Source organism: Panthera onca, chromosome X, assembly GCF_046562875.1.
Source record: "Panthera onca isolate mPanOnc1 chromosome X, mPanOnc1 haplotype 2, whole genome shotgun sequence".
Classification (NCBI taxonomy): Eukaryota; Metazoa; Chordata; class Mammalia; order Carnivora; family Felidae; genus Panthera; species Panthera onca.
In genome coordinates this window covers 123,041,037-123,065,278 of record NC_138357.1, presented here as the reverse complement: position 1 = coordinate 123,065,278, position 24,242 = coordinate 123,041,037, and the positions used below count along the sequence as shown (strand labels likewise).

General features: G+C 54.6%; 2 protein-coding genes across 9 annotated transcripts in view; one reads left to right on the top strand and one right to left on the bottom strand.

Moving 5' to 3' along the window:
• TBL1X (transducin beta like 1 X-linked) overlaps positions 1-24,242 on the top strand; it is a 229,248-nt gene that overhangs the window by 196,982 nt on the left and 8,024 nt on the right. For all 8 annotated transcript variants that reach the window (XM_081792571.1, XM_081792568.1, XM_081792569.1 and 5 more), the window contains 10 exons: positions 7,420-7,565; positions 10,363-10,624; positions 12,677-12,809; positions 13,185-13,326; positions 14,048-14,111; positions 14,226-14,323; positions 16,746-16,806; positions 19,564-19,685; positions 22,307-22,381; positions 22,773-22,900. In XM_081792571.1, coding sequence (XP_081648697.1) covers positions 7,420-7,565; positions 10,363-10,624; positions 12,677-12,809; positions 13,185-13,326; positions 14,048-14,111; positions 14,226-14,323; positions 16,746-16,806; positions 19,564-19,685; positions 22,307-22,381; positions 22,773-22,900 — 1,231 coding nt within the window. The remainder of the gene's footprint in view (positions 1-7,419; positions 7,566-10,362; positions 10,625-12,676; positions 12,810-13,184; positions 13,327-14,047; positions 14,112-14,225; positions 14,324-16,745; positions 16,807-19,563; positions 19,686-22,306; positions 22,382-22,772; positions 22,901-24,242) is intronic.
• Positions 19,559-24,242, bottom strand: part of GPR143 (G protein-coupled receptor 143) — a 62,625-nt gene continuing 57,941 nt past the window's right edge. Inside the window, exon 9 of the mRNA XM_081792576.1 lies at positions 19,559-19,745. Coding sequence (XP_081648702.1) covers positions 19,663-19,745 — 83 coding nt within the window. The 3' untranslated portion in view covers positions 19,559-19,662. The remainder of the gene's footprint in view (positions 19,746-24,242) is intronic.

Sequence of the window (24,242 nt, the reverse complement as noted above, 5' to 3'; positions counted from 1 at the left end):
CTGGGCAGCAAGGACGCCTGGCCACAGCCGTGGTGACTAATAAGCAGGTGTCAGGAGCGGTGAACAGGGGGTACTCGGGAGCAGGGTTTCTCAACCTCCGGCTGTTGAAATTTGGCCCCCGTCACTCTGTCATGGGAGCCGTCCTGTGCCTTGTGTGATGCTGAGCGTCCCTAGTCTCTACCTGCCAGATGCCAGCAGCACCCTCCCCGCCCCCCACACACACCTGTGACAACCGAACGTATCTGCAGACATTGCCAAGGTCTTCCTCTGGGGGACAGAATCGCCCTCACTCGAGACCCACCAACCAGTATTCTGGACCAAGAGACCGGAATAAGCAGGGTCATCCTCTAGCCGAGCAGGCACGTGTTTCCGGCCCAGGCGCCCCCTCCGCTTCCTGTCTGTGCCTTCCAGGGGAAGCTCGGAGACATGGCCCCGGCCCCGCAGCACCGTCTGAGGGGCTTCGAGGCGCCTGCTGAGGCGCAGGGCTTGCCCAGCCTGCGGGCTCTAGCTGCTTCGAGCAGGAAAGCCGGAGTCCCCGTGGCGAATGGGTGCCGTTAGGGTGACAGTTTTGTCTGCCACTGCCTAGCGAGAAGGAGGCCCCGTCTGCTGCTGTCGACCTCCACGCAGTCAGGCACAGTGGAAGCGGGTCTCCGTGCCTTTGGGCTGCGGTCGCAGGATCCCGCGGACCGAGTGGCTTCTACACAGAGGCTGCTTTCTCACAGTTCGTAGACGGGACGTCCTACACCGGCGGACCAGCAGGTGTGGTGTCTGCTGAGGGCCCGCCGCCTGCTTCGCGGATGGTCTCCGTGGGATGACCGGATCCCACACGGACCCCACACGGACGGGAAGCGGGCACAGGAGCTCTGGGGGCCTCTTTGATAGAAGGGCACTAATCCCTTTCATGAAGACTTCACCCTCATCACCTAATCGCCACCCAGAGGCCCCGCCTCCTAACACCATTGCCTCACGGAGTGGGTTTCAACGTAGGGATTGAGGGGAGACAGACATCGAGTCCACAGCAGGAAGGAATGAAAAACATCTAGGAGGCCGTGACGTTTCTTTTTCCGCACGTGCGCACACGCACACACAAGTTGGCTTCCTTTTCCCATAAAGCTGCAGGTTGTAACTATGTTCAGCCTCGTGGGCCAGCCTGTCCGTCGCAGATACTCGGCTGGCTGTGCCGTCGTCGCACGCAAGCAGTGACACACAATGTATCAACTCGTGGGCGTAGCCTTATTCCGATAAAACTTTATTTGCAGATACAAGCAGTGGGCCAGGCTTGGCCTTCCCCCGATCAGACAGTTCGAAATAAACATGCCGTGCGTGGGCTTTGGGTGGATGTCTGTATTCCAGGCTCATTAAGTATTTAATAAAGACCCTGCTTTCAAAGATGCCTCAGATTGGGGCCCTTGGTATCTGTTGCAGCTAAAGACGGAAAACCAACCCCACGTCTGCCTGGCGTTCCCGTGTCTGCGTCTCCCTGCCAAATCAGCAGGATTTTTAAGGGCCGGCGAGTGATAATCCAGCAGCCTTTGCTGATGTGTCAGGCCGATATTAAGCAGGCAGAATGGTTCACTGTACAGCTAACTCAAGTGGTGTGGGAAGCCATTTGTGAGAGAGGTATGGTTTAGCGGTGTGGGGAGGGCAAGAAACAGAAAACGAGCGCTCTGTTTGTTTTAAATCTCGTTTTATTGCCTAGTTGGGCAAGACCAATTCATGCTCACGCTGTTTCCCTCTCTCACGAGGAAGATGGAAAGGACTTTACTCTTGAAGGTCTTGCGTGCTTCATCTAAAACGTAGTGCTTATTTTAAAGCTTTCCCAGTTTATCATGATCACACCCTTTTTTGCTCCTTGGAAATATTTTCAGCTCAATGGCTGGTCCGCATCGTTGTGTGTTATCTGAATTCTGTGACCCCTTCGCATAGAGAGAGAGGGTGGCTTGATTTTCACCGGCAGCTCTGTACCTGTTGGGTTTTGAAATCGAGTGGAAATGGGAGTGGACCACGGATAGTGTCTCTTGAGGGTTACTTCCTCAGGTCACTGGTTTTCAAGCATGGCAGGGTCAACCAGGCAGTACCTGGAGACACTGTGGGCTGTCAAGACTGGGAGGGGGGCGCCACTGGCATCCGGTGGGGGGAGCCCAGGGGTGCTACTCAACGCCCTGTGGGGCACAGGACAGCGGTCCCCACGACAAGGAATGACGTGGCTCCGATGTCAGTCGTGCCACGGCTGAGAAGTCCTGCTGTCGAGAGAGGTAGTGGGGATGCCTCTTCCTAGGCAGCAGGCCTGCTGGCTTCAGTAACGACTCCAGGCCGGCTGAGGGTTAGGCAGCGGGGGCACTAATGCTTTGCCCTCACGCAGCTCTTCCATCGAGGTGCCACCAAGCTCTCTATTCCCCTTCATTTGGCTGGGCCTCTGTTTCCTGTTCTTCGGAAGTTGTTTGTAACAACTTCCACACCTGCCATTGAGCCAGTCCTGAGTGTTTCCGTCTCTGTCATTGATATCACTGCTTTGTTGGTATGCGTGTCCCCTTGGGCGGAAGAAGACGTACGTCAAAAGCTGCAGGAAAGCCGAAGAGGCAGAAAGCCCAGAAGTCCTACGTCTCAGGCAGACTGGAGGTGAATGCGCTCATTAGCCTTGCAGCCCAGTTGGGGAGAGAGCAGCGCCGGCACGGTAGAGTGTGGGCCCCCCCGGGGGAGAGGCATCCAGTCTGGAGACGCCAGTCTTCCAAGATGGCGCCTCTCACGGGCGCCGTGGCCTGAGACCAGGTGCTCAAGCAGGCCTTGCTTGCGTAGTCTGTGAACATCTCTCTGTTCCACCACGAAAGAGCGTCAGGACTGCAAAGTGTGCGAGTGACTGCTTCGTCCAGTGTCCTCACTGCACAAATGAGGAGAGGTGGAGAAAGAACCCGTCTGCGGGTTCGTGGTCTTCTCTAGACTCAAAACCGTGTGTCGGCCGTGTCACTGTCACAGCTGCTTCTCTCATCAGCTCCTTGAGGTCCTTGCTAACCCCATACCGAAGAACAGGAAACAGAGGCCCAGCCAAATGAAGCGACCTGGCCCAGCCACTCATGGGGGATCGAGGGCAGACCCAGTGGTCCGCCTGTTGCTGACATTTTCTCCACCTGGCCCTCCTGCAAGAAGGAAGTCTTAAAAACAGATGGATTAAAGAAAAAAAAAAAAGCCCCAAACCAAAAAGAAACCAAAAACATTGAGAGGTCATGCATAGATTTGCCCAAAGAAATGAAGCTAAGGTGATTTTATTTATTTATTTACTTATGTACTTATTTATTTTTAAGTAGTCTCCATGCCCAACGTGGGGCTTGAACTCAGTACCCTGAGATCACGAGTTGCGTGTTCTACCGAGGGAGCCATCCGGGAGTCCCGGCAGCTAATGTAAATCTAAGCAAATAGGAGGGACTCGTGTCAGCAGTGACGTGGAACAATACCGCATGTGTTTCTGAAGATATCTGGTTTCCAGTCATGATTTCCTGTGCCCTCTAGTAGGGGACACAAGTTTCAATGACACGTGTTCAAGGTCATGGCACTCCCGTATACCTTTATCTGCTCAGTCACTTTGCTTCAGCGGGGGAAGTTCATTGTCACGATCCCTCGCCCACACTCTTTGCAGTCTTAGGTTCCCGCCGCTTGGGTTAATCTTCACTGCTTCATCCCTGTCTTGCAACACATCTTCACGGAACATTGTCCTCGCCACCTTCTAGAAGTGCAATATATATTGCAAAGCATTATCACGGAGAGAGATCAGAAACTCGGGCAACGAAACCTCAGTGGCAGCATTTAAGCCCCCGGATGCAGAAGGACATCAAGGACGGGCGTTGAGTTAGACGTGAGCTTGCACCTCGTCCTTCACACGTTGCCCGTGCGGCACCGGGAACCACCAGCGTGTCCCGCCTGGGAACGGAGGTGGCATCCACCCAGAGGAGCTGAGAATTCTGGTTCCTGTGCTTGTGGGTGTCACGGGGGGCGGCGGAGGGGGCGGGTGAAACAGCGAAGCCTGGAGTCATGCAGTCTGGAGGTGACATTTACTGCAGCGTCGCTCATTGTGTGCGTGAGCCTTGAACCACTTACCTAATTTCTCCAATGTTTACTCTTCTCGTGTGTAAGGCAATAACCACAGCAACTGAGCAGCTGCCCTGTAGAGATAGTGGACAGAGTGCCCAGGTTTGGTTAAAGGAAGTAATGCGGTTGGAACCTGCGATTTTGTGTGCCTTAAGTGGCAGTTCTGTGGCTGGTGTTGGGAAGAGAAGAAAAAAGGGACAGAGGAAGGAAATACTCTGCATTTCGCGTCCCCTCCCGAATTCCTATGTTGAAATCCTGACCCCCGCTGTCAATTGTGTTAGCGGGTGGGGCCTTTGGGAGGTGGTTAGGTTGTGAGGACGGAATCCTCACGCATGGGATTCGTGTCCTTTTAAAGGAGACCCCCACCCCCCACCCCCGCCCCCACCCAGAGCTAGCGCACCCCTTCTGCCACGTGAGGACACGGAAAAGACGGCCGTCTATGAACCGGAGAACAGCCCTCACCAGACACCAGGTCTGTCTGGCACCTTGATCTTGGACTTCCCACCCCCCAGAAGCGTGAGGAATAAGTGTCTGTTGTTTGTAAGTCCCTCGGTCTGTGGGATTTTGTTACAGCTGCCGACTGTAGAAACTAAGACATACACCAGAAGCTTGACCTCTCTTCTGCTGTTGCCCCTGAGTCATTGAGATCGACCTCTTCTTAGGAACCTTGTCTGCTCTCCGTGCTGTGCTCTGATTATGGCATCAGTAGATGTTTTTAGGTCGAGTCACCAAGGAAGCTAAGAGTGGTTTCCCACTGCCCGGGTTTGGATCTCAGCCCCAGCCAAGTGTCTGGGGCCTGTGGGTTCCTGGAGGGATCTCAAGACCTGGCCTGTAAAAGGGAAAGTTGCACTTGGGGTAGCGAGGCAGAGCGTTACCAAGAGGCTTTAAGGGAAGTCGTGGCGAGTTGTTGGAGCGGTGCCTGGCGGAGAGGACGCACCACACAAGGCCTGCCCATCATGTTTATTGTTCGTGCAATTCCTTGCACAAGGCCCTTTAAAGATACCAACCAGGAGAATAAGAAATGGCCCTCGAAATCCGGTGTCCCGTGCCCTTAGCTGGTCGAGACCGCAGATGGAGGAGAAGGCAGGAGCCGGGTGAGTGGGGTCAGCAGGCAGGGAGAGTCAGGAGTTTGTAAGACGGACAGATCACTGTGGCCCCGGGTATATGGTGAAGACCCCAGGCAAGAGCGAGTCGGGCCAGGAACCAACTTGCTCCTGCTCTGTGCACTCACCTGGGGTTTTCCATCTGCACTTCTGGCAACCTGACAGATGAAAGCTTGGAGATAAGATTTCTAGCAGGGCCGAGAGCAGGGCTGAGACTCAGGATATAGTCACTGGTTAACACTGGAGGGGGTGGGGGTTGTGTTATGGCCACTGGAGGGGGTGGGGGTTGTGTTATGGCCACCGGAGGGGGTGGGGGTTATGTTATGGCCACTGGAGTGGGTGGGGTTGTGTTATGGCCACAGGGGTGGGGGAGGGGGGATGTGTTATGGCCACAGGGGTGAGGTGGGGGAGGGGTGGGGGTTGTGTTATGGCCACAGGGGTGGGGTGGGGGAGGGGTGGGGGTTGTGTTATGGCCACAGGGGTGTGGTGGGGGAGGGATGGGGTTGTGTTATGGCCACAGGGGTGGGGGACACATAGGAGGAGGGAGAAGAGCAGGCCGGGGGGCAGCCCGCGGGGAGGGCCTCGGAGGGGCAGTCCCGTGCGGCCTCAGTTAGGTGCTTACAGTTGTGCGAGGCAGTTCGCAGCCTCTGTGCAGCGGATTGTAAAACCAACAGCGGCTACCATACGACTCTGTGAAATAAAGTCCACGTTTTTATATATTCTTTATAATCAGGCACTGGGGAGCCGACAGGCCTGGGTTGAGGAGGAGTGGAGAGTAGAGAAAGGAGAGGAGGCCGCACACACAGGAAGCCTCCTTTCACGGAGGAACATTCCCATCTGCTGAGCACTGTGGTTATTGCCTCGGCTGTTTGGGTCCTGCCCACGCGAGGCACAGGGCCTGCCGTGTGGAATCCGACGGAGGCCGGGCCTGCTCCCTGCCACCGTCGTCAGTGTGGCGGGTGAAGGTGGCGTTGTAGCCGCGGGAGGGAGGGCGGCAGGGACCCCGAGGAGTCCCGTGCTGGAGGGCCACACGTAGGATGTAGGATGAGCCAGCGGGGATGGGTCGTGCTGCCTGGGGAGACCCCCCTGGGAGCAGGGTTTGCAGGACCCCCACAAGCAGCGGGGGGGCTGGCCCAGCCCAGGAGAAGCCACACCAAGGGGGTAACTCTGAGACAGGTCCGAAGGGTCCAGCCTTGTGGGACACACAGACGCCGGGGACACTCCAGCATTGCCGTGTGTGAACGGTGGGCAGGGCGGCCGGCAGGTAGACGCTTCACCTCAGAACTGCTCCCTTCTCTTCCCACAGTATAAATGGTGAGAGAGTTCAGAGTCACAAGTGCCTTTGGCCCCACCGCACCCCCAGCCTGGGAGCCGAGCAGAGGGGTCCCTGTTAATCACACAGCCTCCACCCCACAAGGCTTCCCAGCTCCCCGGCACCCCGGCCTCCCCACACCGAGCAAGGTGAACGCGGTACCCCCAGCAGACTGGGCTGCCCCCTCGTGGAGAAGGGCTGCATCAGCCGCGGACTCCGGCAGTAAGATGCCCCCTTACTGTCCTTGAGGAAGGGCCACTGCGGGTTCCCCATCGCCCTAGGACCCCACGTGGGTCATGAGTGCTCCTGCCCCCTGCCCTGCGTTGTTGCCGCCCCTCCTGGAACCGGCGTTGTCTGCTGCGTTCCGGAAGCACCACCCTGACCGACGAGTGTTGAGGGAAGGGTGGGGGGAGCTGGCATCTCTAATAACGACCAGTTATCAGATGAAACAGCTCAAGCCACCCCAGCGGGTCCAGAACAGCCTCCTTTTCTTCGGATGTTTGCTTGTGTGGTTCCTTTACCCCCAGCCGCCTTGAGCGCTCGGAGCCCGACTAAAGACAGGTGCCCTGTGTGCACTGTAGCGGGGTCGGGGGCCACTCGGGGACGGGGAGCTCCGGAGGGACTGATGGAAGGCGGAGAGGAAGCCCAGAGGTGCACTGGCACAACGTTTAGCCAGGGCACGCTGGGCTCTGTTTGGCTCTTAACGCCGAAATGGCTCTACCTCTCAAGCTGTGTCTCCGTCCCCTGCAAGCAGGTCTGACCCTGTTGTATCCCTTCCGCCCTGCCCGTCCCTCCGCTTCTCCCCAGACCCGAAGCTGGGCGTCCCACGGCCACGTGTGCCCCGCTAACGAGGCACGTTCGACTTCGGTGGTGGTGCCGCCTTCGGGCCTCGCGAAACCCCGGCTTCCCTCTCTGTCGCGGCAGGTTTTTCCCACTCGGCGTTCACGTTCGGTATTGAGAGCCACATCAGCCAGTCCAACATCAATGGGACGCTAGTGCCGCCAGCTGCCCTCATCTCCATCCTGCAGAAGGGACTTCAGTATGTGGAGGCCGAGATCAGCATCAACGAGGTAGGTGCCCTCCCCGTCTCCCGGGATCCTGCCGGGATCGCCTCCGTCCCGTCTCTCGCTTTGAACTGACTTCATCCTCACAAGCCTGTCGGATTCAGCTTTCTCTCTAGCTTTTGTAAAGCTCTTTGAGGGGCACCTGAGCGACTCAGTGGGTGACGCATCCGACTCTTGGTTTCATCTCAGGTCGTGATCTCGTGGTTTGTGAGTTCGAGCCCCGCTTCGGGCTCTGCGCTGACAGTGCAGAGCCTGCTTGGGATCCTCTCTCTCTCTCTCTGCCCCTCCCCTGCTCGGGCTCACTCTTTCTCAAAATAAACCGATAAACTTGAAACAACAGAATGAAAAAGAGATCTAAAAAAAGTACAGAAGTAATCTATCCTGTGTTCTATCATTTCCGTTCCCCCACCATTTTGCAAAAACCCCATCTTTGAAAACACCCAAATTTCTGCCTGTCCTGTGTGCATTCTGCCGGCAGTGGTCATCTCCTCTTGCCTCTTTTTTTTTTTAATTTACTTTTGAGAAGGAGGGAGAGACAGCACGAGTGGGGGAGGGACAGAGAGCGAGAAAGGGAGATAGAGGATCCGAAACAGACTCCGCACTGACGGCAGAGAGCCGGATGTGGGGCTTGAACTCATGGACTATGAGATCATGACGTGAGCTACAGTCGGATGCTTCATGGACCGAGCCACCCAGGCGCCCCTCCTCTGTCATCTCAGATTGGATGCCCGAGGCGGTTTTCCACCAGCCCCGCGAGGTCCCGTCTAGTCTCTTTTCCTGCATAACAGTGAACTGTGGGGATAGGGGCGCATGACCCCAGAGGCAGAAGACCTGAATTGGGGTGCCTGGATGGCTCAGGTCATGACCTCACGGTTCACGGCTGCTTCTCTTCCTCAGCAGTGCCGGCTCCAACGTGTGTACAGGAGAACGTAGAGGTCGTCTCATTGGTGACTTAGGCTTGCGGTCATTAAATAGGGGGGCCACGTGCATTTAGAGTTTAAACTAGGAGGTGTTTTCGTTACTCTGGGCACGTGATACTTTTGGCCGAGTAGTCATCCCCTTGAGGTGTGAATGAATATGTGAAGAAGGCAGGCGATACGGAAGCACGCTGACCCGTTGGCCGACAGCGGGCACGCCGTGGTGGGGACCGAAGGGTGAAGATGGTTGACGAGGTGACCGGCTGCTTGTTCACACGTTTTGTAGGGTTTCGTATCGTTTGCTTGTTTTTGAATATAGTATCGTGACCAGAACTCGGCTGGTGTCACGTTTCGTTTAGCTCATGTCCAGCTGAAACTCACGTCTTTCCGGCCTTCCTGATTTCTGAGGTAATTCAAGGTCGGAACGTACAGAAACGTGTTTGCACATTAAGCAGACACGACCCAGAAGCACTGAGTTTTGTATGACTAATATTTGGAGCAGAGACAGAGGGAGACACACAGTCTAAAGCAGCTCCAGGCTCTGAGCTGTCAGCGCAGAGCCTGACCCAGGGCGTGAACTCACGAACCAAGAGATCATGACCTGAGCTGAAGTCGGACGCTTAACCGACTGAGCCACCCAGGCGCTCCTGGAGTGATTTGGAAGGAAAGAACATTCTTCTGTGTTTTTAAGTGTGCATGGAAACTTTTTCATTGCAAGTAGAAGCCAGCGCATCAAAAGCTGTGGGAAGAAGAGGAATTAAATTAAAACGAGTAGGAATTGAACAGTGCTGTCGTCCGTATGTCACGGCTAGATTTAATCCACACCCTGAACCCAGAACGTCATTTCAATGGCAGCAGGTTCACATGGTGTTAATTCGGACAGACGGGTGCACAAGGAATCAAATCCTGAACTGTGCTAGTATCTCTAAATTGGCCTTGGGTTTCTGAAGAGCTGCCTCTTCCGTGTAAAAGGGTAGTTGGTCACAGGTCTGCCCACCAGCCATAGCACCTGCACACAGCTTGTCAGCCCCAGCACTGCCGCCTTGTGGGGGCAGGTGACTGTGCTGGGGCATCCTGTACACGGTCCAGCGTGTTGAGCAGCGTCCCCGGCCTGCACCCACTAGATGCCAGTTACATCTGTCTAGTGGGGACAGCCCACGATGTCTTCAGACATTGCCAGATGTCCCCTCAGAGGGAACAGTCACTCCCCGCTGGGAACCCCTGCATCCAGCATAGCACTTTTTGTCGTGAAATAGCAAGGTTCACATGGCACTAATGCCCCAATTCAGTCTGGTGTTTACCCAATACGGAGTCGGTCATGACCCCAGAATCTCCATGTGCGCCGCCCCCCGCAACATCCCGCTGTGCCCCCCCTGCCCCTCCCAGCCGACCCCCCCCACACCCCACTGTGCCCACCTGCCCCTCCCGGCCATCCCCCCCCACACCCCACTGTGCCCACCTGCTCCTCCCGGCCGTCCTCCCCCACACCCCACTGTGCCCACCCGCCCCTCCCAGCCGTTCCCCCCCCACACCCCACTGTGCCTACCTGTCCCTCCCGGCCGCCTCCCACACCCCACTGTGCCCACCGGCCCCTCCCAGCCGTCCCCCACACCCACTGTGCCCACCGGCCCCTCCCAGCCGTCCCCCACACCCACTGTGCCCACCCGCCCCTCCCAGCCGTCCCCCACACCCCACTGTGCCCACCCGCCCCTCCCAGCCGTCCCCCACACCCACTGTGCCCACCCGCCCCTCCCAGCCATCCCCTACACCCCACTGTGCCCACCTGTCCCCAGCCCACTGCGGACTCCACGGGTGTTGCTGTGGACGCCCAGTCCCCACTGGCTCCCCTCCGGGCACCGACAGCCGTCCCCATGCTCTCTCCCCAGGATGGCACGGTGTTCGACGGCCGCCCCATAGAGTCCCTGTCCCTGATCGATGCGGTGATGCCCGACGTGGTGCAGACGCGGCAGCAGGCCTTCCGGGAGAAGCTCGCTCAGCAGCAGGCCAGTGCGGCGGCCGCGGCCGCGGCGGCCGCGGCCGCGGCGGCCACGACGGCCACGGCGGCCCCGACAGCCGTTGCTCAGCAACATCCACCAAAGAACGGAGAGGCCACGGTGAACGGGGAGGAGAACGGAGCCCACGCGATAAGTACGTGCGGGGCTCTGGGGGTGGGCGAGCTTCTGGCGGTTTCTCTGCTCCGTCTGTGTGAGTCGGCTAGACTCTTCGCGATCTGCCCGCCGTGCGTGCTTAGGCGCTGTGCTGTCCGCGTGCTGTTTGCCCGCGAGGGCTTCACACCGTTTTCGGGAGGTCCTTGGATGCGACGGTCTGGACGCACATAGCCCTGATTTTGGGGCACTGGGCTCCTCTGAGAGCTCCTTTCGTACAGCAGCGAGAAGAACTGTGTGACTACCGTTCGACATAAGAGGGTTTCATTTGTGGAGGCCACGGGTCCTGTCATTCGGCCTCCCGTGCTGAGTGAGTTTGGCCGAGATCCGCTGGGAGGGTTCAGCTCACAGATCAGCCCGAGGTCCTATCCAGAGAACCTGACTCTGCTCTGATCTGCGGCTCATGGACTCAAAGACTGCTTCAGGGTCTAAGTTCGAAGTGTGCTTTTGTGTGTGTGTTTCTTAATCTTGTCAAGGAAAGCAATTTGGCATTGGTGAACTTTAAGAAATCCGTACGTCTGCCAAGACAGAAATTTTCCCAACTTGTAAATTGCACGGATTTCTTTTATTTATTTTTGTTTTTTTATGTTTCTTTATTTATTGATTTATTTTCACATTTTATTTATTTTTGGGGGAGAGACAGAGCACAAGTGGGGGAGGGGCAGAGAGAGAGGGAGACGCAGAATCCGAAGCAGGCTCCAGGCTCTGAGCTGTCAGCGCAGACCCCGACGCGGGGCTCGAACTCAGGAGCTTTGAGATCGCAACCTGAGCCGAAGTGAGATGCTTAACTGATCGAAACCCCCCCGGGCGCCACAGAATTCCTTTTAAATCCTAAGAAAATGTAATGGAGCACGGCTGCGTGCAGACACGCACGCTTCTTAAAGCACACTGGCCACACACACACGGAGCCTTCGATCCAAGGGTGCCTCTGGGTTGACTTCCTCGTTCCGGGGAGCATCCCTGACAGCTCGCGGCCACCTCCCCCCTGCCACGTAGTCCTCCGCCTTCCGCGTTCCCTTTATTCCGTGAGGCCTGCTGCCACCTGCAGTTTGCGTCATGTTGCTGCAGCGCAGGTTGAAACCAGACCGTGGTGTCTGAGGCGGTATTTTGTGCTGACCTTCAAGAGTCTTTCCTCTCCTGCCGCTTGGGAGGAAAACAGCCGCCCTCCGGGATGGTTTCCAGGTGGCATTTAGCACGGCCAGTGTCCACGGTCACCAGGCTTCCTTGGGCATTCAGAACCTGGATCCCGTGGCTCATCCAGGGAGGCCTGTCCGCTTAGAAAGCATGGCGGTTCTGCTCAGCTCGAGAACTCCGATACAAAGGTGACTTCAGGACGCTAACGGCACCGGACCCCCACGAGTACAAGGGTGTTTGCAGGCAGGGGTGCGGGGTGGCGGGCATTCTGCAACAATGGTGGCGTCTCCCGGTAGGAGCTTCACAGACAGAGACGTGATACTCAGGAGCGCCTGGATGGCTCCGTCGGTTAAGCGTCCAACTTCGTCTCAGGTCACGAGCTCACGGTTCATGGGTTCAAGCCCTGCATTGGGCTACGTGCTGATAGTGCGGAGCCTGCTTAGAGTTCTCACTCTTTCCTTTGTCTCTGCCCCCTTACCCCCAACTTGTGCTTGCTTTCTCCCTCAAAATAAATAAACTTAAAAAAAAAAAAAAAAAAAGGTGTTACCTCCAAAAGGTGCTCGTAGATAACACGTGTCACCCCATCTGGAAAAGAGCAACCTTCAGGCTCTAGCTGGCTGTCGTCATTGTTCCCCAGTGTCGTGGTGGTGGTTAGACATTAGCCTGGCCCTAATTAGGAAGAATAAATAAATTTGTATTTCTCTATCAAATTTGGAGAGTGTTGAACTAAGAAAATGCCATATATTTACTACATTACACAAAAGCCAGGATTCAGTTACGATCGTCAGAGGTAATAGAACTAAGTACACGAAAAGAAGGTGTTTCTAAGACTCAAGTGCCCCCAAGAATGCGTTTCTTTTATACTGGTCAGCCACGTGTCTTTTCCTATCTCTTGTGACAGATAATCATTCGAAACCAATGGAAATAGACGGGGACGTTGAGATTCCACCCAACAAAGCCACAGTCCTTCGGGGCCACGAGTCCGAGGTGTTCATTTGTGCCTGGAACCCCGTCAGCGATCTCCTAGCTTCAGGGTAAGGATGCCAGGTGGTGGGTGCTGCAGGGCCCGTGGGGTCCGAGATGCTTTCCGGAACTGTGCCTCATGGAGTAAGTGCTGCCCTCTTCTGTGTGCGGAGCACGGCCTGGGGCTCTCTGTGCCGCTCTCTTCCCCGGGCTGTGAGGGAGTCCTCCTTCCACGCTGTGTTCTCAGTGGGGTGGAGAGCAGCGCAAAGACACGTTAAATTACTAAGAGCGGCAAAAATGGCGAGCAGGAAAACACGGCCCGTGAGCGTGATTAAGAAGACACAGGCCGTGGGCCAGAGATAGCTGACGTAGGCCGCCCGGAAGTCTGATGGGCTTTGTTTCCACTGGACCCGGACGCTGAGTGCATGTGCGTGTTCATTCTGCAGATCCGGAGACTCAACGGCAAGGATATGGAACCTTAACGAAAACAGCAACGGGGGCTCCACGCAGCTCGTGTTGAGGCACTGTATACGAGAAGGGGGCCATGACGTCCCCAGTAATAAAGACGTGACCTCCCTGGACTGGAACGTAAGCCCCTGCCGCCACCCAGACGCTTAAGCCCCCGGAGACCCTCCAGCGCCGCGGGGGGCGCCCCTGCGAAACACAGGGGAGCGGGCGGTCCCGTTGGCGAGCACCCCCAACCCCGGGGGCCGGTGGTACGGGTGCTCTCTGTTCCTGAGAGCTTCTCACAAGGCCGTGTCGGGCAGACCCCTGGCTGGGGGTTCAGAGGCTCGTCTTCCCATCATTAAGCAAGATGAGCCCGGTGGTTTTCCGGGGGGGGGGGGGGGGGGGGCCGTTCCGCTGGCCGGGATGTGAGGCGCTACCCGGGGAAGGGGACGTGTCCCCTCGCTGTCTCGACAGCAGGCGTCACGTGCATTTGGACGTGGGAAGCCCGCAGTCCTTCGTGACTTCTGTACACTTTCGTTTCCGTATGTGCAGGCACGGTTTTCAAAGCTTCCTTAAGCCTCACTACCGTCACGTCTCATACGGTGGTTGTAACTGTGCCACCGGGGTGAGCGGTGGCAGCATCTCCCCTGTTCCTGCGCCTGTCCTCACGGTGCCTCACGTTGTGGGTTCGGAGCAGTGTGGGCTCCAGGAGGCGCACAGGCTCGGTCTGTCCCTTCCCTGGGAGCCAGCTCCTGCTGGGAGAGTGGCCTCGCCCTGGGATCAGCTGACGGGCCGTCTTCTGTTTTCGACGCTGCCCCCACTGAGCTGTTGGTGGTGCTGTCTGTTTCTTTCTGGCCCGCAGAGCGACGGGACGCTGTTGGCCACAGGCTCCTATGATGGTTTTGCGAGAATATGGACGGAAGATGGTGAGCCCGGCCTGCCTCGTGTGGGGTGGGAGCAGGCGTGCCCCAGTGTGGAATCACCCAGTGAGCCGACCATGGCTTTGAAGTCAACCTGTTTGTTGTTTCCCTACGTAACAGGCAACCTGGCCAGCACCTTAGGGCAACACAAAGGCCCCATCTTTGCCTTGAAATGGAACAAAAAGGGGAATTACATTTTGAGTGCTGGTGTAGACAAAGTGAGTATTAGCTTGACGTAGGTGTCTCTCATCTGCAGATGCTTATTTATTTTTAATCTCTGGATCACATCCTGGGTTTTGTTTGTTTGTTTTTTGGTTTTTTAATGCTGAGAATTTCTGCTGCTTAAGATAGCAGAAGAGGTTTATTCGGTTTTGTTTTTGTGGGTTTGATCTGACTGTTCATTTATAATACGTACGCTCTCAATATAGTCTACCGTTCCACAGACCTTTGTGCCAGACTTCCACCCCTGTTTTTGAGGTGCATTATTCGGTGACACAGGAAGTCCCCAAATTGCATTTAAATATGCAACGCTTGAACAAGCAAAGGGGTGTGGGACGCACTGGACGGAAACCCTTCACCACTGGGCCATTTTGGAAACACGGACTGTCTTCTCTCGAGAGGCCAGGCTTCTGTTTCCCTGATTCGATACATCGTTACTTCCTGTGGAAGGGCTGCGGGCCTCTCCGAGCACGGCAGTAGAGCGGAGCCGCGCACGAGCGGGCACGCCCCTGACGGCCACGGAGCCGCTGGACGGGGCTGCCGGTGGATGTGATGGGGTCAAGGCCGGGCGGCCACGAGCACCCAAGTGCATGTAGAAGCCATGGGTGGGCAAGGAATGAGGCGGTGTAGGTGCCATCTGGCTCTGAGTCTGAACCCGTCCTGGATTTGTGTCCTCAGTCGCCAACAGCCAGGAGTCCTGACCCCCAAAAAACAGGGATTGGATGGTCATGTCATTCCTAAGACTTGGTGGGAATTTGAAGTCCTTGCTGTGGGGAAATATTATCAAGAAATGGAAACAGAAGGGGAAGAAAAGCATGTCCTCACGGCACTTTGTGTTTGTACACCTGTCAACTGGGTGTGAATACTCTACTTTGGTTTGGTTTCCAGAGGGCGGGCTTGCTTGCTTGCTTTTTTTTTTTTTAACATTTTTTTTTTTTTTAACATTTCTTTATTTTTGAGAGACAGACCACAAGCAGGAGAGGGGCAGAGAGAGAGGGAGACACAGAATCCGAAGCAGGTTCCAGGCTCTGAGCTGTCAGCACAGAGCCCGACGCGGGGCTCAAACCCATGAACCTCTAGGTCACAACCTGAGCTAAAGTCAGACACTTAACCAACTCAGCCACCCAAGCGCCCCTTAAAACAAAATATTTCTTTTTATTATGTTTTTATTTTAAATCTTTTTTTTAATGTCTATTTTTGAGAGAGAGATAGTGCGAGCGGGGGAGGGGCAGAAAGAAGGAGACACAGAATCTGAAGCAGGCTCCAGGCTCTGAGCTGTCAGCACAGAGTCTGACACGGGGCTTGAACTCACAGACTGCGAGATCATAACCTGAGCTGAAGTCAGATGCTTAATCAACTGAGCCACGCGGGCGCCCCAAAGCAAAATCTTTCTTAACTGCCATGGACAGGAAGGTGGAAAGGTTTCAATTAAGGTGAAAGTTCCAGTTGATTAAGACTTAATTCCGGTGGTGTTCACTGAGCGGCCTCTGGTTCCTTCCCTGCGTATCTTCCCAAGATCAGTAAGTTCCTAAGAATCCAGGATTTACTTTGCTTTCCAAGGGGTGGAGGGAGATCATTTTGTCTCCCTGTTTCTCGACCCGTGAACTGGGGCCTGATCCCAGGGTCACGACTACTCTCGGCTGTATCGAAGATCCCCGATTCTTGGGGTGATGGTCTTGGAAGTGTCAGGACTGGCAGCGTCTGTAGCTCTTTATTTGGAAAAGTGCCAGAAAGGTGCTTAATTGCACACTTTTCAACCCGTCTCCCTGTCGAGGGTGAGGGAGCATATAGCCCCCAGTCGAGGCAGAGTATCTAGATGAAAGACAGAATGCCAAATTATCTAATTGATGTTTCTCTGTTGATTGCATGTTGAAACAATAATATTTTGGCCACGTTGGAGTGAAATAAAATATATTGCTAAAATTAATTTTACCCATTTCTTTTTCCTATTTTTTTTTATCTTTTTTTCCTTTTTTTTTTTTTAGAAGAAAGATTTTCTTTTCTTTTTTTTTTTTTTAATTTTTTTTAACGTTTATTTATTTTTGAGACAGAGAGAGACAGAGCATGAATGGGGGAGGGTCAGAGAGAGGGAGACACAGAATCCGAAACAGGCTCCAGGCTCCGAGCTGTCAGCACAGAGCCAGACGCAGGGCTCGAACTCATGGACCGCGAGATCATGACCTGAGCCGAAGTCGGCCACTTAACCGACTGAGCCACCCAGGCGCCCCACCTATTTTTTTTTAAATGTAGTCCCCAGATAATTAAAAATGACCTGTGTGACTCACATTCTGTCTCTTTCAGACCGTGCCAGTTTAGAAGGAAGGGGTGTTCTCGGTCTTTGGTCGTGTGTGAAATTTTTCTAGGGAAATCTTTCGGTGAAGAAGAGTTGCTAACTTTTTCTTTTTGTTTTGCGGAGCACAGACAACAATTATTTGGGACGCTCACACAGGAGAAGCCAAACAACAGTTTCCGTTTCATTCCGGTGAGTTTGTTTTTTTGTTTTTTGGAATTCAGAAATGGTAGTCCATGGCAGCTCAATGTCCCTTAAAGTAATCACGAAGGATTGCAGGAAGGAGGCCACGAAATCTAGCTGGTAGCAGGGGAATGCATGTCACCGACCGCAGAACTGGCGTGGGCGTCTTTCCCCTGCCGTCCCCAGGGCGACGCTGTGTTGGGGTTCCCTGAGACCACGCCCAGACTCCGAAGTTCCCTGGGAGAACTCCCCAGACTCAGCAGGTAGATGTCCTCAGGGGTCAGATGTATTACAGTGAAGAGATACAAAGCAAAATCAGAAGGTGAACGAAGTGAAATCCAGACCTTTCCAAGGGTCCTCTCCCGGCAGAATCACACGGCACGTCTGACATGCCCCCCCCCCCAAAACCAGTGTGATAACATGTGCAAACAGCCGTCTGTCAAGAAAACTCATTAAGTCTCAGTACCCGAGGTTTTTATTTATTATTGTTATTTTTTTTATTTTAGAGTGCATGAGCAAGGGAGAGGGACGGGGTTGTAGAGGGGAGAGAGAGAAGTGGGCGTGGGGGGAGAATCCCAAGCAGGCTCCACACTCAGCACAGAGCCCAACTCAGGGCTTGATCCCGTGACCCCGGGATGATAACCTGAGCCGAAGTCAAGAGTCAGACGCTCAACCAACTGATCCATCCAGGTGCCCTTCGATGCCTGAGGTTTATAATTTTTAATCTTCATTATTTTTTTAAATGTTTACTTTTGAGAGAGCGCACACGCGTGAGCAAGGGAGGGGCAGAGAGAGAGGGCGACACAGAATCCGAAGCAGGCCCCAGGCTCCGAGCTGTCGGCACAGAGCCCGACGCGGGGCTGGATCTCACAGACCGTGTGATCATGACATGAGCCGAGGTCGGGCGCTTAACCGACTCGAGCCCCCCAGGTGCCCCGAGATGATGAGATTTTAGATTGGAGAACAGATCAGTGGAGGCAGAGTTTTGGGATGCCGCAGGGAGGGCTCTGGATCTTGACTGCGGGGGGCAGTCGCACAGAGCCGCCTGTGTGATGAAACGGCATGGGCTGACACACACGTACCATCATCTTTCTGGTCTTGATCCTGTAGGGCTATAAAACACAACCACTGGGGGAGCCTGGGGGAACAGTAATGTTTCAAAATTACACTTAAAAAAAACAAACAAACAGCAGAGAAAGCCAGGCTGAGCCTCGAATGCTGGTCGTTGAACCTCGCCGGCCCCTCTGTGGGCAGGGAGGCCGTGCAGACACCCGCAATGGCTGGGCCTTGGTACCTGCCGCTCACCCGCACTGAATGGTGAGATCACACTGGGGCTTCTGAGGGTCCTGGACAGCGGCCGACTCACGGTGGGGCCAGCCACCTAAGTACAGAGGGTCCCCTCTTTGGACGGCAAGGGCTGGTGGATGTTAATTTTTATGAGCAGGTGGTAAACACTGTCCCCTGAAGTGCCCACCTGAGTGTCCTATTTCCAGGTATATGAATCACGTGGCCCTCACAGTGCAGAGGGTGGCCCGGGAATTCGGGATGTAGCTGGGGCGGTGTTGTAGGCGAGAGCAGCTGGGGTCTTGCCTCTCAGGCTCACGGGAGCGTCACTCCGACCACATGGGATCGGTTCCTTCGTTCTGTGTTGTACACGTGGGAAATGCGCCCCAGGGACCGCGGGGCTGTCCTGAAACACTGCCGGGGATGTGACCAAAAGGGACGGTCTTGGCTTTTGAAGAAGGCCGTGCTCGTTCTCGACCAAGTACACAGCCACAACAGCCACTCCGGGACGGAGCCGCACGCAGAGGCTGATGGGATGCCTCGTGCGGTTACCCACTGTGGAACGTGGACCCCTGCAGAGGCCTGCCTGTCTCACTTAAACACTGAAGAAGAGAAGGGGCAGTCCGATTGTCAGCCTAGCCTGAGTCCTCTGCATTCTTCTCCCGACCCGCTGCTAACTTGCCTTTCAAAGAAACACACGAGACATGGTTATGGTATTGACCAGTTGATGAAAACTTTGTGATCAGAGGTTTGGAGGAAGCTAACCCGCTTTCTCCTAGAAAGAAGGAGGCGTCAGGAGACAGCAGGGATGCCGAGTAGTGCGATGGAGAGGTCTGGTGCAGGGAGAGAGCTGTGAGGTGTAGGGAAGGCCATCGCCATCCCCCAAACCCTCCACAGGGCTCTCAGAGCCCCTAAGGAAATGCCCAGGAGTCAGAAGGGGTGTTCATCACAAGTCCTGAGCCAGCGTCCAGTTGTGTCCCCAAAGGGATCAGTACCCTGCAGTTGGGGGGTGCATTGATGTGTTGCGGGACATTTTTAAAAATCGAGCCATCTTGAACGTAGGGTAGGAAATCTTCTCCGTCTGCTTTTCTCTTTTTCCTCTCTAAAATATGTCACATCAGCCCATGCACCAGTGATGTTCCTGGAAGCAGCAAGGTGCAGATTCTCCCCTCCGCTTTCTCACTGTGTCAGGGGAGCCAGACTCTCGTGCCACGGGGCACGTGAACCGTCACGGGGGTCTCTCCAGAGTGTCCGCTCCACAGATGTGCAGGGCGTGGTGCGGGGGGGGGGGGGGGGGGGAGGCGGGGGTGTCTTTAAGGTCTATGAGGAAAAGAGGCTGTGTTCACACTGGGAAGGTTGTTTTTTTTTACTGTGTTACTAGATCAGGCTTCTTGAGACTCTGCTTTTAATTGTTTTAAATCAACTGAGCTCTGTGCACACCTGGTAAATGTCAATGTCCTCCCGCTGTCCCCTGCTGTCCAGCTCCTGCTCTCGACGTAGACTGGCAGAACAACACTACCTTTGCCTCCTGTAGCACAGACATGTGTATTCACGTCTGCAGACTCGGCTGCGACCGCCCCGTCAAAACCTTCCAAGGACACACGGTAAGTACGGGCTCTGGTTCCGGAGAACGTGCTGGGAGGTGGTGAGCGTCTCCTCAGTGCCTGGGATCGAAAGATACGGAGAGAGATACTCAGTCCGTTCTCCTGCAGCCCTTTGCTGCTTGGGCTCTTGTAGCATCTCTGGTGGTTGGATTTAACCCACTTGGGGGCAGGCAGTGGAGAAAAGACTGGCTGTCAGAGGAGTCAGACGTCAGATTCTGCAGGAAAGACTTTAAAGTAGTTACAAAAATGTGCAAAGACATAAAGGACAGGATGCTTGTAATGAACGAATAGATGGGGAATATCGGCAGGGGAAGGAAAACTATATTCTAAAAACAATAGCCCAGTGGAAATCTGAGAACTGACTGGTATAATGTCTGAAATGGAAAATTTTTTTAAATTTATTTTTGAGAGAGAGACAGACAGAGTGAGAGTGGGGGAGGAACAGAGAGAGAGGAAGACACAGAATCCAAAGCAAGCTCCAGGCTCCAAGCTGTCGGCACAGAGCCCAACAGGGGGTTTGAACCCACGAACCATGAGATCATGACCTGAGCTGAAGTTGGACACTTAACCAACTGAGCCACCCCACCCACTGGCCCCTGAAATGGAAATCTTAATGCGGGGGGGGGGGGGGGGGGGGGGTTCAACCAGGAGATGGGAGTTTTCAGAAAGGTTAGTGAGCCTCAAGTGACATTGTAGAAATAAGCCAATTTAAAGAAGTGATAAAAGATCGAACAAACTTTTTTTTTAACATTTATTTATTTTTGAGAGACAGAGCACAAGTGGGGGAGGGGCAGAGAGAGAGGGAGACACAGAATCTGAAGCAGGCTCCAGGTTCTGAGCTGTCAGCACAGAGTCTGACACAGGGCTCGAACCCACGGACCACAAGATCATGACCTGAGCTGAACTCGGACGCCTCGAACAAACTTTCCAACAGAGGCTTAATGACCTATGAACAGTATGAAGTACTCTAGCATATTTGTGACATGGAGAGAGAGAGAGAGAGAGATAAAAAGAGAATGGAACAGAAAAAATACTGGAAACGGCAATGGCCAACATTTTCCTCCAGTTCGTGGAAAATAAGGAACGTTCGATCCAGGAAGCTCCACTGCCAGCTGATGTGTGATCAGATTCCTTAGTGGGGCACACGAGGCTTTTCGTTGCCTTTCCAGATGAATCTCTATAGCCTCGCAACCCCGTTCACTTCAGCCCCGTTGGAAGACCTGCCAGGGTCACAGATGCCGTTGTCCCCAGCACTTGGTCATTTCCACGTTCCTCACCTTTGCCAGCCTCTGTCCCTACGGGTCCTTGCTTCTAAAAGCAGAGGCATCGACTGTGCTGTTAACATCTCATTGTGTCAGTCAACTGACCCTGCTCTTTATCTTGCTCATCTCTTCCGTCTCTTCTCTAATCCCAGACCCCCCCCCCCCAGCTTTTAATAGAAGTTTTTGCGACTTCCCGCTGTCCCACTTCGAGCTCTGTCACCATCACACGTTTTCAAAGGTAGTCGAGCCTGTTTCTTCCCGAGACTCTGAGCCAACCCTGGTTGCCTTCCGGTGATTATGACTTGGGTTGCGGAGGTAGGGAGAGAAAACTCCACTCCGGGGAAGGGGTTTGCCATACCCTAGAGGATTTACAGATGGCTCTCGCTGGGGGTAGTCCGTGGGTCCGGCTCCACGCTCCTGGGCCCTGAGCCATCTGCCCGTAGGGTAGATCAAGCCAGCCTAGCTGCCCTGTGCTGCTGAGTCTGTCCCCGGAGCAGCACCTGTCACTGGGCACCAGGTTCTGCTGGCATCCCGGACCCGCTTTCTCGCGTACACGTGCACACGCACGAACACCGTCTGCGGCCCGGCCCCTCTGTCCTCCCTTCGCCCAGCCAGTGGCCTGCCCCTGGGACTCCCAAGCTTCCTTCCTCCCTTTTTTTCCAGGCTATCTTGGTAGCACACTGCGGCCGCCCGCTACAACTTTGCACCTGTGCTGTGTTGCGGCATTTTGTCTCCGTGCTGTTTGCTCTGGATTTTGAGCTCTTTGCCCTCCTCGAGGATTTTGTCTGTGGGTGTATCTCTAACGGTTACCACTTGTACGGCCGCGTTCGTCTGCTGGTGCGTTTAGGTCACGTGGCCTTCAACCTGTGTTTTAAGCCCTGGCTTAAATCTCCTTCCACCCCTCCCGCCCCCGCCCCCACCCCCTCCCCCTCCCCCTCCCCCAGAAGAGAAGTTTCTGGAACGGATCTAGACGGAAAACAGCCGTAGTGAAAGGACTTAGGAAAACGATTTTCAGAGTCGGTTTGTAAACAACCGTGGTCTTCCTGGTTTTATGTGCTGCCCTGAATCATGAGTAAATTCACTTGGCTCCCTTCCTAGTTGAGACTGTGTTTTTCCTTAGAGAAATGCAGATGAGGCGGCTGGTTCCGTGTGGCACATGGTTGTGCTTTTATGCAAATGTGAAAGGCAGAGTAAGGAAAAGAGGGAAATGAGAGGAAATGCCACGGCGTCTCCATCTTTGCCATCCGGGCGAGAGGCAAATAGGCTCCTGGTGGAGACGACAGAGCGCTGCTGCCACCTGGTGGCAGGTTGTGGTATCTGCTCGCAAGCCGTTCTTTCTGAAACCCTTTGCTCTTTCAGAACGAGGTGAACGCCATCAAATGGGATCCTTCTGGAATGCTGCTAGCGTCCTGCTCTGATGACATGACATTAAAGGTACGGCTGTCTGCAAGGACGTGCTGTCTCCTCCCAGACACAACCCGCGTACTCTGTGCGTAGCTTCCACTCACTGTTCCTCTCTGCCTGGTTGTTCCCCACACTCTTCCTGCCTCTGTACTTTGTCCCCGTCGCTAACTAGATGTCGCTGTCACCCACGTAACTCCCGTGTGTCCGTCACGGATCCTGCTGAGAGTCCTTCCCTTCCCCGTGGCGCCCTAGCCCTCTGTCCGCCCCTGTTCTGGGCACTGCGTGGCCGGCCACCTGCCGACCGGGCAGCGAGCTTCCCGGGAGCCAGACACGTGACTTAGGTTCACGGAATAGGTGATGTTGAACCATTCCTGGCTGCAGAGACGGCGTCTGCTCACATTGTTCCCGCTGTGTTCTCTAGATCTGGAGTATGAAGCAGGATACGTGTGTCCATGACCTTCAGGCCCACAGCAAAGAGATCTACACCATAAAGTGGAGTCCCACCGGGCCAGCCACCAGCAACCCAAATTCCAACATCATGCTAGCAAGGTAAAGGGCACACGGCCCACAGCCCAGGCACGGTTCCTGAAAGCAGCCTTGCTCGCTGTCTCAGCTCGCCACATGGCCAGTAAGAGTTTTTTGTATCCAAACGGAACAGGAAGTTTTGCTGAGGGGTGTTGCGAGTTTGCTCACGCCCTTCCAAAGGAAACGAGGTGGCTAGCCCGCTTTGAATGCACCGCGAGACTCTCAGGTGACTCGTAACTGGAGGGTGAGGGTCATTTGAACCATGAGGTTGGTGGGAGGGGCTGGTCGTGGGGCCGGGCTTTGAGCCCTTGCTTTAGTGAAGGTTTTTGTGAAGACACAGAAAGGAAACGGAACTCAGTTGGGACGCCGGACCCGACCCGACAATTTATGTTGTGACACCAGACCCGACCCGACCATTTCTGTTGTGACACCAGCATCGGGCGGAGAGGAATGACCAGTCAGGCCACAATTGGCCAGAGTGGTCATAAGTGATGCAGAGGTGGCCTCCCCAGAGCCACGTTACTTTAGGCCGCTGTCCGCGGAACTGGTTGGTCATGATGCTCGTTAGACCCCTTTCAGGACGTAATGTTCTACTCTGGGTATTGTGTTTTAAAAAGAACGTTCAGAAAACAAACCCAACAGACTCTGAGACTGAGCCAGGAGACCTAGGGATCTGGGAGCCACAGTCCAAAGCCACGTGGGTGTGTTTGCTTCACCGGGAAGGGATGAGACTTGGGCGGGATGTTTGGTTACCAGAACAACCGGGGGCTGGCTCTTGGCTTGCACAGAATGGATATGTGGGCACAGGTGACAGGTGTCGATCAGGAAGAATGCTCCTTCTTTGCAACGGAGCGGGATGGGGGGTGGCGGCCTCGCCGAGCAGCAAGGACTCTTGTTGCCGCGAGTGCTCGACCACAGGCCGTCTCTTAGAAAGTACTGGAAGGAATTCCTACACCTGCTGAGAGACTGAAACCAGAAGAACGTGGAGACCATAATTGTCTTATTTCAAGCAATTCTCCTAAAATCCACTTAAATTACTACGAGAACACACTGAGAATCGGTTTTTGATAGCCCAAAAGGGACTCTTGTGTCACGAGCATAAATTATCCTTTCGGCGAACAGGTATAAAGGGAACATAGCAGTGCCTGAGTCCCTGGTGAGAGCACAGCCGATTACCGCTCTGTGATACATGCTGTTCTTTTAAACTTGAAAATAAGTCCAATTCGAGCTCGAGACAGTGTGGTTGCATATTTGGATGTGACTGTATTTTAATTCCTGTTGGATTAAGAGTTTTAGTCACTCAGGTTGCTCCGTTTCCAGACTGTTGGTATCATCTTTGTTGCTAACAGTAGATGTTGGTTTTTGG